The following is a 17,523-nucleotide window of genomic DNA, read 5'->3' as shown; positions in this document are numbered from 1 at the left end:
GTTCTTTCCAAGGCCATTGGTATGTATTTGTTGCAGCTAGTCCCTCATGCCTCCCTGTTTACATTTCTGTTTTTAGTACACTAGCTCGATCAGAACTAATGTGGGTATGTCTCCTCAAGCAGGAATTGATACCTTCCACCTATAGTGTAGACATACCCTGTTACTCATCCATTCTGTAGTTTCACTAATACTGGATGAATTCTGAAAAGTCTTTCTCTACATGGTATCAAGTATCAGGGGGTAGCCGTGTTAGTCTATATCTACAAAAACAACAAGGAGTCTGGTGGCACCTTAAAGACTAACCGATTTATTTGGGCATAAGCTTTTGTGGGTAAAAACCTCACTTCTTCAGATGCATAGAGTGAAAGTTACAGATGCAGGCATTATATACTGACACATGGAGAGAAGGGAGTTACTTCGCAAGTGGCGAACCAGTGTTGACAGGGCCAATTCGATCAGGGTGGATGTAGTCCACTCCCAATAATAGATGAGGAGGTGTCAATTCCAGGAGAGGAAAAGCTGCTTCTGTAATGAGCCAGCCACTCCCAGTCCCTATTTAAGCCCAGATTAATGGTGTTAAATTTGCAAATGAATTTTAGTTCTGCTGTTTCTGTTTGAAGTCTGTTTCTGAAGTTTTTTTGTTCAATGATAGTGACCTTTAAATCTGTAATAGAATGACCAGGGAGATTGAAATGTTCACTTACTGGCTTTTGTATGTTATCATTCCTGATGTCCGATTTGTGTCCATTTATTCTTTTGCGGAGGGACTGTCCGGTTTGGCCAATGTACATGGCAGAGGAGCATTGCTGGCACATGATGGCATATAAAACATTAGTAGATGTGCAGGTGAATGAGCCCTTGATGGTGTGGCTGATGTGGTTGGGTCCTCTGATGGTGTTGCCAGAGTAGATATGGGGACAGAGTAGGCAACGACGTTTGCTACAGGGATTGATTCCTGGGTTGGTGTTTCTGTGGTGTGGTGTGTAGTTGCTGGTGAGTATTTGCTTCAAGTTGGGGTTGTCTGTAAGCGAGTACTGGCCTGCCTCCCAAGGTCTGTGAGAGTTGAGGGATCATTTTCCAGGATAGGTTGTAGATCGTGGATAATGCGCTGGAGAGGTTTTAGCTGGGGGCTGTATGTGATGGCCAGTGGGGTTCTGTTGTTGTCCTTGTTGGGCCTGTCCTGTAGTAGGTGATTTCGGGGTACCCGTCTTGCTCTGTCAATCTGTTTCCTCACTTCCCCAGGTGAGTATTGTAGTTTTAAGAATGCTTGATAAAGATCTTGTAGGTGTTTGTCTCTGTCTGAGGGGTTGGAGCAAATTCGGTTGTATCTTAGGGCTTGGCTGTAGACAATGGATCGTGTGATGCGTCTTGGATGGAAGCTGGAGGCATGTAGGTACGTATAGCGGTCAGTAGGTTTCCGGTATAGGGTGGTGTTTATGTGACCATCACTTATTTGCACTGTAGTGCCCAGGAAGTGGATCCATTGTGTGGACTGGTCCAGGCTGAGGTTGATGGTGGGGTGGAAATTGTTGAAGTCCAGGTGGAATTCTTCAAGGGCCTCCTTTCCGTGGGTCCATATGATGAAGATGTCATCAATGTAGCGCAAGTAGAGGAGGGGCACTAGGGGACGAGAGCTGAGGAAGCGCTGTTCTAAGTCAGCCATAAAAATGTTGGCATACTGTGGGGCCATGCGGGTACCCATAGCAGTGCCACTGACTTGAAGGTATAAGTTGTCCCCAAATCTGAAGTGGTTGTGGGTGAGGACAAAGTCACAAAGCTCAGCCACCAGGCGTGCTGTGGCCTCATCAGGGATACTGTTCCTGACAGCTTGTAATCCAGCCTCATGTGGAATATTGGTGTAAAGTGCTTCTACATCCATGGTGGCCAGGATGGTGTTTTCAGGAAGAACACCAATGCACTGTAGTTTCCTCAGGAAGTCGGTGGTGTCTTGAAGATAGCTGGGAGTGCTGGTAGCGTGGGGTCTGAGGAGAGAGTCTACATAGCCAGATAATCCTGCTGTAAGAGTGCCAATGCCTGAGATGATGGGGCGTCCAGGGTTTCCGGGTTTATGCATCTTGGGTAGCAGATAGAATACCCCTGGTCGGGGTTCTGGGGGTGTGTCCATGTAGATTTGTTCCCGTACTGTAGCTGGGAATTTCTTGAGCAGATGGTGTAGTTTCTTTTGGTATTCCTCAGTGGGATCAGAGGATAGTGGCCTGTAGAATGTGGTCTTGGAGAGTTGCCTGGCAGCCTCCTGTTCATAATCCGACCTGTTCATTATGACTACAGCACCTCCTTTGTCAGCCCCTTTGATGATAATGTCAGAGTTGTTCTGAGGCAGTGGATGGCATTGCGTTCTGTACGGCTGAGGTTATGGGACAAGTGATGATGTTTGTCCACAATTGCCCTTGTTCTTGTTAATCTCTAATCCCTCAATCCACATCAGCATATTCCTCCCTTCTGAGCTCTCTTGATACTAACATTACTCCACTAGGAATAATTAAACCTACAGAGGAAAAGAAAATTCTGTATCTGGTATCAACACACAACTTCCTCTGCCCCTCTGCCAATACTTCTGAGTGCAGCGGAACTGCTTTTCTGATAGTGGGATGTTTGGGATGAACTTCTGCTCTGTTAGTGGGATAAACAAATAGTGAATAAAGGTGCCTTGGGTTTTTAATGGTCAATCACAATGCAAGTCCTCTGTGAAGGCAGGGCCTAAGATATGACCCCATGAGACTTTTATAAAGATAGGTTAATGCTGAAGTATTCTGTGGATATTTGTTCACATTTGTAATGAATTTGCTTGCTATGTTTGCACCCTCCTTGTGTTTCCTTTATATTAATGACAAATCACAATTAAGCATCCCAGCTTGAATACAACGTACGAAATAAACATCATAAACAAAGTCAGTCTGTAAGGTAGAAAAAGTTGAATAAATGAATTTGAGTAGATTGATCCATCTTGCAGAAAGACGCTAAATTTGTCAGATAAATTACACTGGTCTACAATTTTTGAGAAGTCGTCTGCTTCAGAGATAAAATGTGCTATTTATTATGTATTTTGATATGCTGAATTCAAATATGACAATTAAAACAACGGATTGGCTACTGTTTCTAAGATATTTAAGTTTTTACATTTTATGTCTATGTATATTGTATAGATAGTAGAGTTTGAATCATAAATTGTAAACCTAGGTCTTTTCATGTGTTTATGGTTGCTTTACATGATAATATTTCACCTGTCCTGTTTATGTAACACTTTAAAAATCAGCAAAAGGGTTATATAAATAAAATTTATTATGAAACAAAAGGCAAAAAACTATTATATACATAGTTTAGTCCTATTCAGTGTCTACTCGGCGCTTCTTGGCTTGTCTCTTGTATTCATTAAATGGAGCATCTCTTGTCACTGTCCAGCAATAGTCTGCAAGCATTGATGGGCTCCATTTGCCCTGATAGCGTTTCTCCATTGTTGCAATGTCCTGGTGAAATCCCTCGCCGTGCTCATCGCTCACTGCTCCGCAGTTCGGTGGAAAAAAATCTAGATGAGAGTGCAAAAAATGTATCTTTAGTGACATGTTGCAACCAAGGCTTTTGTATGCCTTGAGGAGGTTTTCCACCAACAACCTGTAGTTGTCTGCCTTGTTGTTTCTGAGAGAATTTATTGCCACTAACTGGAAGGCTGTCTATGCCGTCTTTTCCTTGCCACGCAGTGCATGGTCAAATGCATCATCTCGAAGAATTTCACGAATCTGACGCCCAACAAAGACACCTTCCTTTATCTTAGCTTCACTTAACCTTGGAAATTTTCCATGGAGGTACTTGAAAGCTGCTTGTGTTTTGTCAATGGCCTTGACAAAGTTCTTCATCAGACCCAGCTTGATGTGTAAGGGTGGTAACAAAATCTTCCTTGATTCAACAAGTGGTGGATGCTGAACACTTTTCCTCCCAGGCTCCAATGACTGTCGGAGTGGCCAATCTTTCTTGATGTAGTGGGAATCTCTTGCACGCAGAGAAAACAGCAGTACTTTGTGTATCCAGTCTGCAGACCAAGCAAGAGAGCAACAACCTTCAAATCACCACAAAGCTGCCACTGATGTTGGTCATAGTTTATGCACCTCAAAAGTTGTTTCATGTTGTCATAGGTTTCCTTCATATGGACTGCATGACCAACTGGAATTGATGGCAAAACATTGCCATTATGCAGTAAAACAGCTTTAAGACTCGTCTTCGATGAATCAATGAACAGTCTCCACTCATCTGGATCGTGAACGATGTTGAGGGCTGCCATCACACCATCAGTGTGGTTGCAGGCTACATGATCACCTTCCATGAAGAAGAATGGGACAAGATCCTTTTGACGGTCACGGAACATGGAAACCCTAACATCACCTGCCAGGAGATTTCACTGCTGTAGTCTGGAGCCCAACAGCTCTGCCTTACTCTTGGGTAGTTCCAAATCCCTGACAAGGTCATTCAATTCATCTTGTGTTATGAGGTGTGGTTCAGAGGAGGAGGAAGGGAGAAAATGTGGGTCCTGTGACATTGATGGTTCAGGACCAGAAGTTTCATCCTCTTCCGCTTCCTCTTGTCTGACTCAAGTGAGAATGATTCTGGTGCATCAGGAACCGGCAGTCCTTCTCCGTGGGGTACTGGGCGTATAGCTGATGGAATGTTTGGATAATGCACAGTCCACTTTTTCTTCTTTGACACACTTTTCCCAATCGGAGGCACCATGCAGAAGTAACAATTGCTGGTATGATCTGTTGGCTCTCTCCAAATCATTGGCACTGCAAAAGGTATAGATTTCCTTTTCCTGTTCAACCACTGACGAAGATTTCTTGCACAAGTGTTGCAGCATATGTGTGGGGCCCACCTCTTGTCCTGATCTCCAATTTTGCAGACAAAATAAAGGTGATAGGCTTTCTTAACCATAGTGGTTATACTGCGCTTTTGTGATGCAAAAGTCACTTCACCACAAACATAGCACAAGTTATCTGCACTGTTCACACAAGTACGAGGCATCTCTGCTCACTTTGGCTAAACAGAAATGTGTCCCTTTGCAAAATCAAACACTGACAAATAAGAGAGCACGACACTGTATGATTTCTAGAGCTAATATTGGGCAATTTGTTCAGCAGAGTGATGTAAGCTTCGTTATGATTGCATCATCCATGACTTCTAGGAATAACATGATGCAATTCATATCATGTATGACGCAATACCAGCTTCAGATTGCATCATTCATTGTTTTGCCTAAAAAGCAGTTGTCCAAACCCAGTCATAGATTTATTCATAGATCCAGTCAAAGATGTATTTTAGTCATTTCTGGTTTAAATTGAGATCCCTTCCCTTTATAACTCACTTATCCTCCACCATTCCCAAGTCAAGGGTCGTATATACTGACCCAATAGCATATCTTGAAAACTAGAGCCAATCAACAATTTTAAGCATCATTTTCGTTCTCAGTGACCCAGAATTAGTAAAGTTTGACTACATTTATTTCAGAAGCATTTTGGCTGTAGAGCAGTGTATTCATTGTGAATTATTCTCATGGCTACAGTTAATCTGGTTTTGGCATTTTGTCTTTAGCTATATGGCAATTCCAATAGAAATAACTGTAATTACATGTTAACTCTTATAATACTGTCATGCTATGTTTTGATAATTGTACATTTAATTCATTTCAGTACTCTGTGTGCTTAACAACAGCCTACTGAATTTTACTGAAAATCAACCTACTTTGGATTTTGTTTCTGTCTCAGTCAGTTCTTAAAGTGATTATCTATGCTTTTATTACCACAAAAGTGAATTAGTGCAATTCCCTATTGGCTGGTTTGCTGCATAAGATTTTGCCTAAACTCTGGGTGGTTTGTAATGTGCAGCTGTAGGTACCACTCTAAAATGATGATTTAACTTGTTTTAATGAGCTCATTTCAATCCACAGAATGCCTGTTAAGGTTACTTATCACTTTACATTTTAAGTCTCTCTTTTCAGTTGCTTATAACTTTGTAAAACTCTTACCTTTACTGCTGAAATTTCCATACTTGATTTCTACCAGAGGTTGAGCTTTTTGGATTGCTTGGTCAAAGTAGTTCAGACACTTAACAATAAAGCTAGTGAAAAAACAGGCAGTTTAGTCAACGTTCGTTTTACTAACATAAGAGAATTACTTTGAATAGCTCTAGTGCGCTAGGGGCTTGAATTTGGAACTTGAAATTTTGCAGAGGAATAGTTGCTGTCCTTGTGAATATCCATCAGTGTTTGGCTCAGTTATAAATCATGGAAATTCAGCGTTCAGAATTAATTAAATGTTTATTCTCTTATCCATAGTATCTCAAAGTTCTGACTCCTATCATGTTGCATTGTGTCTAACCCACCCCTGTAAGCTCCAGCATTACTCTGAAGCAACTGCTCTGTAGAGTCCTGCGCAGATACAAAATTTACATCCATGGATGCAGATATCCACGTAAATAAAGTGGATATCCAGGGAGCTGCAGGGCTCTACCAGGAATGACAGCGGCGAAAGCAGCAGTATGTCGGGCCGCCGCTCGCGGGAGCCAGCTTCCAGCCTGGGCAGCTCCTCTGGTGAGGCTGTACCACCCCCAGCCATGCCCACTGGGGCAGGCACCATGCTCACTGCACTAAGGGGGCAGTTTTTATTTCTCCATGGGCTTCTGCATGACAATTATTGTAGAATCTGAGTGCCTTACAAAGACTGATACAACTTCACAACACTTCTGTGAGATAGGGAAGTATTATTTTCTTCAGGTGGCGACCTAAAGTAGATATTATGCCCAAAACTTGCACAAGTACCTACTAATTTTGAGACCCTCTGTAATTGGGTGCTTAGCTTTGCATACCTAGGACCTGAGTTTTTAGAGGAGTAGAAAACTTTCTATTGAACATAGGAATGGCCATACTGGGTCAAACCAAAGGTCCATCTAGCCCAGCATCCTGTCTACTGACAGTGCCCAATGCCAGGTGCCCCAGAGGGAATGAACAGGTAATCATCAAGTGATCCATTCCGTGTCGCTCATTCCCAGCTTCTGGCAGAGGCTTGGGACACCATCCCTGCCCATCCTGGCTAATAGCTATTGATGGACCTATCCTTCATGAACTTATCTAGTTCTTGTTTGAACCCTGTTATAGTCTTGGCCTTCACAACATCCTCTGGCAAAGAGTTCCACAGGTTGACACTGCGTTGTGTGAAGAAATAATTCCTTTTGTTTGTTTTAAACCTGCTGCCTATTAATTTCATTTGGTGACCCCTAGTTCTTGTGTTATGAGAAGGAGTAAATAACACTTCCTTATTTACTTTCTCCACACCAGTTATGATGTTATAGACCTCAATCATATCCCCTTTTGTCGTCTCTTTTCCAAGCTGAAAAGTCCAAGTCTTATTACTCTCTCCTTATATGGAAGCTGTTCCATACCCCTTATCATTTTTGTTGCCCTTTTCTGAACCTTTTCCAATTTCAATATATCTTTTTTTGAGATGGGGCAACCACATCTGCATGCAGATGTAGGCATACCATGGATTTATATAGACACAATATGATAGTTTCTGTCTTATCTATCCCTTTCTTAATGATTCCCAACATTCTGTTTGCTTTTTTGACTCCTAGTGCACATTGAGTGGAGGTTTTCAGAGAACTAGCCACAATAACTCTAAGATCTTTCTTGAGTGGTAACGGCTAATTTAGACCTCGTCATTTTATATGTATAGTTGGGATTATGTTTTCCAATGTGCATTACTTTGCATTTATCAAGATTGAATTTCATCTGCCATTTTGTTGCCTAGTCACCCAGTTTTGAGTGATCCTTTTGTAGCTCTTCACAATCTGCCTGGGATTTAACTATTTTGAATAGTTTTGTATCATCTGCAAATCTTGCCACCTCACTGTTTACCCCTTTTTTCAGATCATTTATCGATATGTTGAATAGGACTGGTCCCAGTACAGACCCCTGGAGAACACCACTATTTACTTCTCTCCATTCTGAAAACTGACCATTTATTCGTACCCTTTGTTTCCTATCTTTTAACCAGTTACCAATTCATGAGAGGACCTTCCCTCTTATCCCATGACAGCTTACTTTGCCGAAGAGCCTTTGGTGAGGGACCTTGTCAAAGGCTTTCTGAAAATCTAAGTACACTATATCCACTGGCTCCCCCTTGTCCACATGCTTGTTGACCCCCTCAAAGAATTCTAGCAGATTGGTGAGGCATGATTTCCCTTTACAAAAACCATGTTGACTCTTCTCTAACAAGCTATTTTTCTTTGTGTCTGACAATTTTGTTCTTGACTATAGTTTTAACCAGTTTGCCCGGTACTGAAGTCAGGCTTATTGGCCTGTAATTGCAAGGATCACTTCTGGAGCCCTTTTTAAAAATTGGCATCACATTAACTATCCTCCAGTCATTTGGTACAGAAGCTGATTTAAATGATAGGTTACAGACTACAGTTAGTAGTTCTGCAATTGCACATTTGAGTTTCTTCAGAACTCTTGGGTGAATACCATCTGGTCCTGGTGACTTATTACAGTTTAGTTTATCAATTTGTTCCAAAACCTCCTCTAATGACACCTCAATCTGGGACAATTCCTCAGATTTGTCACCTAAAAAGAATGGCTCAGGTTTGGGAATCTCCCTCACATCCTCATCCAGGAAGACCGATGCAAAGAATTTGTTTAGTTTCTCCACAATGGCCTTATCATCATTGAGTGCTCCTTTAGCATCTTGATCGTCCAGTGGCCCCACTGGTTGTTTAGCAGGCTTCCTGCTTCTGATGTACTTACAAAAAATTGCTATTACTTTTTGAGTCTTTGGCAAGCTAGTCTTCAAATTCTTTTTTGGCCTTCCTATTTATATTTTTACACTTCATATGCCAGAGTTTATGCTCTTTCCTCACTAGGATTTAACTTCCACTTTTTAAAGGATGCCTTTTTGCCTCTCACTGCTTCTTTTACTTTGTTTAGCCACAGTGGCACTTTTTTTGTTTCTCTTACTGCATTTTTTAATTTGGGGTATACATTTTAAGTTGAGCCTATATTATGGTGTCTTTAAAAAGTTTCCATGCAGCTTGCAGGGATTTCACTTTTGGCGCTGTATCTTTTTAATTTCTGTTTAACTAACTTCCTCATTTTTTTGTGTAGTTCCCCTTTGCGAAATTAAATGCTACCATGTTTGGGTAGTAGCCTAAATTTTGCCTCCAGGACCTCTCTCCTGCCCTTCCCTACGTCATTGGTACCTACATGTACCACAACCACCCAGCTCCGGCTTCTCCCCAGCACTACACATAAGTCTATCTAGATGTCTCGAGAGATCTGCAACCTTCGCACCAAGCAGGCAAGTAACCATGCAGTTCTCCCGGTCGTTGCAAATCCAACTATCTATGTTTCTAATGATCAAATCGCCCATAACTATTACCTGTCTCTTCCTAATAACTGGAGTCCCCGCCCCTGGAGAGCTATCCTCAGTGCGAGAGGATATCACATCATCATCTGGACGGAGGGTCCTAACTATGGGGTTGTTTTCTTCTGCTCAACACTTCTGGAAATCTGGCTCTTTGTTTCCCAGATTGGGCAACCAGAAAATAATTAATGGACACCTTCAAAAAATTTTGCTATACACAATTTTTCTATAGTGCTATACACTTGGGAAGTTTCAGCAGCATACCTGTTAATAAATACACTAAAATATGAATTATTCATACTCTGATTTAAATGGTTTGGGTTTAGAAAAGAACTAGTGAGCAGTCCAGGCTTGTTCTCAAGGAAAAATGCAATGTACAAGTTCACAGCACCATGGACTATAGTTTTAAGTGTATTTTATGCTATTTTATTCTGAAATATAGTTGGAAAACAGATTACTGCTGTCCTACATAAAATATTTTTTGTCATATTTACCAGCTTGATACTTAACCAAAGGATTTCTTTCACTTATACCACCAGATGGCAATCTAACATAAAGTTTGGAGATCAGTCAAAATAGAGGAAAAAAGAAGGGAAGCATAGCAAATAATTACTTATTATTTTCATTGTACAATCTTCAGTGTTTTTCTTTATTTGCAATGTTCTTTACTATGTTTCCGTCCACCATAGTAAGAGAAATGCACAGAGCTGGAGCAATTGCATTTCACTTGATCAACGGAACCTGGAGATCTTAGCTGTTTAGGCAGCCTGCATGCTCAACAGAGATCTTTTCCTGATCCTTCTTAGTGTTGGTAAGTGACAGCAGCATTTTTCTTTTAACTAACAGGGCAATCAGCTCTCCATGCAGGTCAGCATAAATAACATTTTATATTTTGCCAGCAGGGAGATACTACAGAAAAATAGCATTTGATAGTTTTGTTTCAAGAGACAAAGCAGATCAACTCCATTTTGCACAATAGCATCTTGTACTTGCAGCCTCTGTAATCAGGAAGTCATAGGAAAGCAAGTGGTTCTTGTAAAGAATCTGTATTGCAGAGTGCAGAAAAACTCCATAACCAAAAAGGAACTGGAAGAGGTCTGAGTTTCAAAACTCTGATAGAAAGAGTTTTCTAAGGTTTAAAAAAACAAACAAACAAAAAAGGCATCCATAATTTGTAAAACTTATCTCTAACTCATCTCTAATAATATCTCATGAAGACAATTTCTCCCATGAGATAATATTAGGCTGCTATGTGACTGTATGACAGACTTCAAAAGCATGTGTCACGCTGTGAATATATGGGAGTTAAGAAGTATGTTTTCCTGGCAGAGAGCCTGAAAGACCTGAGTCTGTTCTTGAATACTGAACTGTGAGTCTTACAGACTTCAGCATTGAGGCTTCAGGCAAAGAAAATGGACCTGTAGCAATTTCTAATTTAGCAAAATAAATTCTCATTAATAAAACCTCATTTTATTTTAAATACCATATCATTTATTTTAGAACATATGATGATGCAAACATATTGAAGAACTTCATTTTGATATTAGAAGTACTTTTGGCTTTAGTTCCAATAATTACATTTCCAACTAGGTGAAAATAAAGCTAACTTCAAAACAAAACCGCAAACGTAAAATAGCTGAAAGTTTGAACAAGAAAGCTACTCTAGTTTGCCCTTCAGAGTTGATTCTGAATGGAATAACCATTTTAGGCTTAGCACAATTTTTTCATATCTTCTAAAGCTCAAAGTGATCTGTTTTCAAATCTTCTCCATCTTAAAACTGCCTCACTTTGGAAACATCATTGAAGGTCTCTACAGTGCCAATGGAACTGTCCAACCCTGCAGCTGCCTCTTGCAAAAGTGGCTAGGACCTTTTTAGGGTCTGAGCATCTCCTGTGAGTTATTACCTTACCTCCCATTGACTGCAGTAGCATTTGAGGGTACTCAGCAATTTGTTAGGTTGGGCTTAAAGCAGTACTGATGATGAGTATGTAGTGGGTTCCATAATATGTTAAAAATAATTGTATCAAACAAGATGTCCTGAGTATTCAAAACAAAACAAAACCAGCCCTGATGAAAAATCAGGATAGTTTTAAAGACATAAGAAGAATAGAATCTTTAACAGCACAGGAGAGAACAGACATAGCAAAAATTCTAAGATTTAGAAATGCCTATAGATAAATCATATCTCTATTTAAATTACTAGAAAACTAAGAATCTGTTGGCAAATGTGTCCTTCATCTTGTCCTTTAAACCCATAATTATTCTGGTATAAGTTGTAATAATTCTAATTACATAGCAGTCTATTCCCCCCCAAAAAGTAAGAAGTATAAACTTAGAAGAACATAGACTGCTGAAATTATAAATAAAATGGATTAATGCTCTTACTATTCCAAAAGCAACAGATATTATTATCGCAAAGCTTTTCACTTACTGATGTCCAGGCATTCTTTTCTGCCATCTATGGGAGATCATAACTCTCAGTAGGAGTTGAACATGAATTCGTTGCTAGAAATGGGAAGAAAAATGGTAGATGGTTTTCATAATGCTACTGTACAGGTTGGAGATGGGAGCAGGATACAGACAGCGGCATATTATCGCCTAGGCTGACAAATATGCAAGGGCAGCAAATTTGAGCACCCACGGAGAAGCTCCCCTGCTCCAGCTCAACTCCTCCGTGAGTGCGCTGCCATGTCCTGTTTCTCTCCCCTCCCTCCCAGTGCTTGCATTGCAAAACAGCTGTTTCATGGGGGAGGAGGGGGAACGCGGCGTGTTGGGGGAAGAGGCGGGGCCAGGGCGGGGATTTGGGGAAGGGATCCAATAGGGACAGGGAGGGGGCGGAGTTGGGGTGGGACTTTGTGGGAGGGGTTGGAATGGGGACAGGAAAAGGGTTGCGTCGGGGCGGGCCGGGCTGCAATTATTTCAGGGCCTAGGGGCAGCAAAATCATTAATCTGCCACTGGATACAGAGGAATATAGCCCAAAGAAAGATTAACTATTGCAGAGCAATTCTGGTTTATAGATTTGAATATCAGAAAGGACCATTGTGATCATCTGATCTCCTACATAATACAGGCCATAGGACGTCTCCAGTGCTTAATTTATTATGAAAGAGATGCCGGGGCTCAAGCAATTTTTTACTTTCATAACAGATGCGACAAGCCTGAAGTGCTGGGGTTCAGCCCTGGCACAAAGTAAGCACTGGACTTTCCCAATATAGAGCAGATCTTTTAGAAAAACATCCCATCTTGATTTAAAAATAGTCAGTAATGGGGAATCCACCACAACCCTAGGTAAATTGTACCAGTGTCCAGTTACCCTCACTGTTAAAAATGTGCACCTTATTTCAATTTTGAATTTGTCTGGCTTCAACTTCTAGTCATTGGATCTTGTTAACCTTGGTCTGCCAGATTGAAGAACTCCTTGTCAATTTTTTGTTGCCCATGTAGATATGTACACGCTGTAATCAAGTCACTCCTTAACCTTCCCTTTCTTAAGCTAAACAGATTGAATTCCCTGAGTCTGGTGAACATGCCTCAGAGTGATAATCTTTTAATCATTACTGTGGCTCTTAAGTTTATCAACTTCCTATGATTCCCATAAATGCATTTTGACTTAAAAATTGAAACAATTGACTCTTGGTGACCAGCAGAGTGAAATCCTATTGATGACATTCATCCCAGTGCAGACTGCCTGCAGATCATTTAAACCCTACTTAGAACTCACCTTAAAGGCTTTAGGGAGGTCTTTAAGTGTTTGGTGTGGTTTTTTGGTGGCCTTCTGAACTGGTGTGTGTTTCATTCTTACAACTGTAAGAGCACAATTAAACGGAACACATGCACCCCAAGGCATTGCAGACAGCCTTTTCATTTGTATGAGAAAATCAGTTACGTATTTCCAGTCTCTTACTCACTGTTTTAGAAAGAAGGTCAAATGTTAAATCCTATATAGTACGCAAGAGCTTTCCTGGGAAGAGACTAATGGAACCAGCTATTATCCAAAGTGTGTTGTGACTCAGTTTTTGAGCTACGATTATTACAGAGACAAACAGTGTGGCACTACCCACCCGAAGCTGACACACTTCTGAAAGTGCCAACATATGCATGCATGTGCACACACTCATACCAATGAGCTTTGTGAATATATTTTAGAAATCTTCTGATCTCTTTGATTAGTCTAAACCAGCCTTGTAAAAAGCTAACACAAACAACTAAAAATTGTTTGGCTCCAGATATTTCCCAGTGGCCACAGCATGGACATTTAGTTTCTGTTGTCAAACTCTCCACACTACTGTTTCTCATTGCCAGGCTGGTGCCACTATAAAAATTCTGACTTATTGGTTGGCGGCAGCAGCAGTAAAGCCTGCCAAAAGCCAAGCTAGAAGCAAGAACTCATGTGAAGAGTCGTCATGAATCTCTTAGTAAAAGGCTTGAGCTAGATGTTGAACCATAAGCAGAGCTACGTGATAGCAGCATGTCTGTCCATCGTGATGACAGAAAGAAGGATTTATTTGGAAGATTTGTTTTTGCTTCTTATATTTTTGTGTGGAACCGAAGATTTTTATTTTTAATAATTTAAGATATCATAGTCTCTGCCAAGAACGGATTCAGCTGGAAGATGCACTAAGGGGAATGGCTCCAGTGAAGAAGCCCCCTAAGGTCAATTATTCAGAATCAGGATCATTGTGTATATTATGTTCACCCAGTTTGTGTCAACTGACTATAAATATGGCCCAATATGGTCAAAGTGTTTGCATTCCTAATGAAAGTAGTTATACTTCCTATACTTACTACTTTCCCTGAAATGCACACCTGGCCATTTCAGACTGAATTATTAAAACTGCACTGAACTGGAAGTAAATTGTTTTCAATTGCAGCTTCAATAAATCTGTAAAGCTGAACTGCAAGAAAAATTAGAATGCAGAAATTAAAAAATCAAAGGGATTGTGTTTTGTGTAAGTGAGACTTGTCTGATTAAGTGCAGCTCCATAAACTGCTAGATCTCAATCTCAGAGGAAAACCTGAAAAAATTGACAGCTTTGGCTTCTTAAGGAGACTATAAATTTCATTACACCATACCAACTGAATATATTTCTCATTAAACATGTAGACATAATACTAAGCAGAACAAAACTAAAGAATACAAGTACTGTACAGTGGTATTGCAGTTCATTTGTCAGTTTTAAAAACATGGATCTAACCAAAATATTTTGTTAATTGAGGCAGTAAATTGTTTCCCAAAATAATGTGTAGAGTACTTTGTAAAACTGAATGCCAGGCAAAGAAAAATTGACAGCCTTAACAAAAAATGAACAAACAAAACTGCTGATGGGAATTGATATTAGGCAGAATGTTAGTTCTTTGTGTGCTGGTTTAATGCTATGAGTTTCAGATCAAAGTAAGAGGATATTTAAAGTGAATGTATCTGTTGGTTTTAGAAGTAGAGCGTGAAATTCTGGCCCATTGAAGTCAATGGCAAAACTCCCATTGATTTCAGTGGGGCTAGAATTGTACACACTCTCTTTTTACAAAACAGAGATATATGCATGCTCGTGATGTCAATTAATTTCACGTGCCTAGTGGAATCTCTCAATGTAATTATCTGGAACCAAACTTTGGTACTGAACATCCCTGTATGCATAAAATGTTTGATATTTTGTTTTTGAAAATGCCCATAGTTTTCAAATGGGCCAGATTTAACTCAAGATTCCTGATGCTTTTGAAATGTGTGGGGTATTCCGAATCCAGATCAGATATTACTTCTGTAGCTGCAGTCCATTTTTATTTTAACAGATTTATCAACTGTCACTACTTTCAGGTGACCACTGAACTAGATGTTCTAAGCTAAACTAAAGTACAGTTTAAGAGCATGCATCATATAAATTTTGCAAAGTTTATTAGTCGGTTCTAGTTTAGGTCCTTTTCATATGCAGTAGCATGTTGTATAGTATGTTTTACTATAAGACCCCACAGAAAACTTGCCCTAGCATAGCAAAAGTACACATGACTGTATGCCAATGTCAGTGTAAAAAGACGGATGAGAGAACACAGGACACAAGTCTCCCACCTGCTGCTGTCTTCTCAGAGGAACACAGAGTGGCCTGCTTTGATGTATTTGGGTATGGACGGTAGGCTCACTCTTTTCATTGAATTTTCCCAAGGATATTTTGCTTCCCTAAGAAACCTTTTGGGAGTTCTGGAGAGGTCTCTCTTCTCATGTCCCCATTGTGCATTGAGATGGCACAATGGGAGGAGTGGGTCTCAACCCTCTTTCAAGTGTGGTTGAAACTGAATAACTGATTTCCAGAGCAACAAAAATATCAGCTATATTCGGCAACTGAATATTTTAAGAAGATATGACTGCAAGGGATCCAAGTCACCATTTTCATACTGTCGGAATTGGATAAGAACTAGGGCTGATCAGGGCTCCAGTTGTACCTGAGTACCTCCTCTTGCAGAGGCACTTGCCTGGCCAAGTCAGCACACGGCTTTTGAGTTACCTCTGCTCAGGCAAGTGCCTGCTCAATAGGAGCAGGAGACCAACTGTTTCTCCACAAAAACCCTGCTCTTCCTGGATACCCTTGAAGTTGTAAAGAGAGAGTGAGAGCAAACCCTTGAGGGACCTAGTCCTGAGGTTGGGGAAAGACAGATTGCTATCCAGGAACCCTCTTCCCTGGCTGGTTGCTACACTTCCTTGAATTAAGGACATAGAAGCCTTATGGTCAGTTTGGACCTGGTACACCTGAACACCCCAAACTTCGAGAAAGTGGTGTTCCAGTTTTATCCCACTCATTTCAGCATTTGCTATGGATGAAGTAACATATAATTGCTAAAGATTTTTATTTGAGTTTCACTTTAACTTGGATTTAAAGTTATTTTAAGTTTTGTTTTTAACATAATTGTACCTTATTTTTTAACTGAAATATATATATGAGCCACTAATAACATGTTTCAAGTGCACTTTCACAGTGCTTCAGATGAAAACTTTGCAGTCCATAGCATGACTCCGACTGAAAGAGACAGCATTAACAATTACACGTAGTGGCGTTAGACCATTGAATCGTCTTGCCAATGAGACTCACAGCTGCTTATGCAGAAAAGCAATAAATAGAAGTTAATGTGAACAAGCTGAAAAATCCATTATTAAAATCAGCTCTCCTATGTGATCTGTATTCCCATCCTTTGATGTATAATCAGTAGGTCCAGAGTTGCTGAATTGGTTACGTTTACATGCAAAACTGTAGACCCTAATCTCTGAAAATGGAAGTGTGAGCTTTGCTTTTATTAACACTTCACCATTAACGCTGCTCTGGACAGACATTGATAAGGGATGGTGGGGGAGAACTACTGATGCATGGAATGTTTTCTGCAATACCTTAACAATAGGTTTTTCTCTAGGGGGCAAAGAGACAGAAAGAAAGAAAAGGAATTGCTTGCCGTGGAACTGGAGAAGCGGCGCAGTTGGTTCTGGCAGTGAGGGGGTTGACTGACAGTCTGCAGTGCAGTGGAGTTAGCTGGGCTCCCTATATGGCTGTGGATTAGCTATATGCTAATACTGATAGGAGAAGAGGAGCTGTACCGAGCACAGCAAGCTGCCAGTGGAGGCAATCAGAGTCTTAGCAGAGCTGACTCCTCAAGAGCCATGGCTGAAGGGGGTGAAGGAGGGGAAGATGAAATACAGTTCCTGCGAACTGTAAGTATCTGCTTTTCTGGGTCATGCAGTAAATTGTTTTACTGTGTCTTGTGTCTGTTCCTGCTATATTGCATTAAAAATGAAATGTTATTTCTGTGCTGGCTTTGCAAAGTGGGAGGCTTGATTTAGTCAGTAAAAATACAATGCTAGAATGTGAGCTGTAATAGCATTGGGCAACCTCAATGGGTTCTTCCTTAAATCTGCTCAATAGCTTGCCTGGTACCAGTTTGGTATAGGGAGATCTATTTCCGTTGTAATCCATCTGTGTTTGAAGCGTCCCCATCAACTTTGTACTTGGGTTTCTAAATTCTGCATGCCAAATATCTGACCTCTGAAACTTCTGTATAGGTTAGATTTCACTGACATTAACAGAAGCTTTGCAGATGGGAGAGCCCTGAAATGATGAATAAACCAG

General features: G+C 40.6%; 2 protein-coding genes across 22 annotated transcripts in view; one reads left to right on the top strand and one right to left on the bottom strand.

Annotated features, from left to right (window-relative positions):
• Window positions 1–289: 289 nt before the first annotated feature.
• Window positions 290–12,115, bottom strand: LOC135983429 (uncharacterized). Its single transcript, XM_065595383.1, has 3 exons — window positions 11,852–12,115; window positions 6,029–6,120; window positions 290–2,506 (listed from the first exon to the last, which is right to left on the bottom strand). Exon 3 carries the CDS (start codon window positions 2,276–2,278, stop codon window positions 1,007–1,009), a length of 1,272 nt encoding a protein of 423 aa, XP_065451455.1. The 5' UTR covers window positions 2,279–2,506; window positions 6,029–6,120; window positions 11,852–12,115; the 3' UTR covers window positions 290–1,006.
• Window positions 12,116–16,846: 4,731 nt separating this feature from the next.
• Window positions 16,847–17,523, top strand: part of RYR3 (ryanodine receptor 3) — a 561,484-nt gene continuing 560,807 nt past the window's right edge. For 17 of the 21 annotated variants that reach the window (XM_065595380.1, XM_065595379.1, XM_065595381.1 and 14 more), the window contains exon 1: window positions 16,858–17,108. In XM_065595380.1, the coding sequence (XP_065451452.1) occupies window positions 16,962–17,108 (147 nt within the window). In that variant the 5' untranslated portion in view covers window positions 16,858–16,961. Of the gene's footprint in view, window positions 17,109–17,523 lie in introns of all 21 variants that reach the window. The other 4 variants (XR_010601063.1, XR_010601064.1, XM_065595378.1 and 1 more) reach the window with 2 other exon arrangements.

This window comes from Chrysemys picta, chromosome 4 (assembly GCF_011386835.1).
Source record: "Chrysemys picta bellii isolate R12L10 chromosome 4, ASM1138683v2, whole genome shotgun sequence".
NCBI lineage: Eukaryota > Metazoa > Chordata > Testudines > Emydidae > Chrysemys > Chrysemys picta.
This window is presented reverse-complemented; position numbering and strand designations above follow the sequence as displayed.

Excerpts from the sequence above, each read along its gene's own strand:
- LOC135983429 (XM_065595383.1), bottom strand. The coding sequence starts at position 2,278 with ATGAACAGGTCGGATTATGAACAGGAGGCTGCCAGGCAACTCTCCAAG.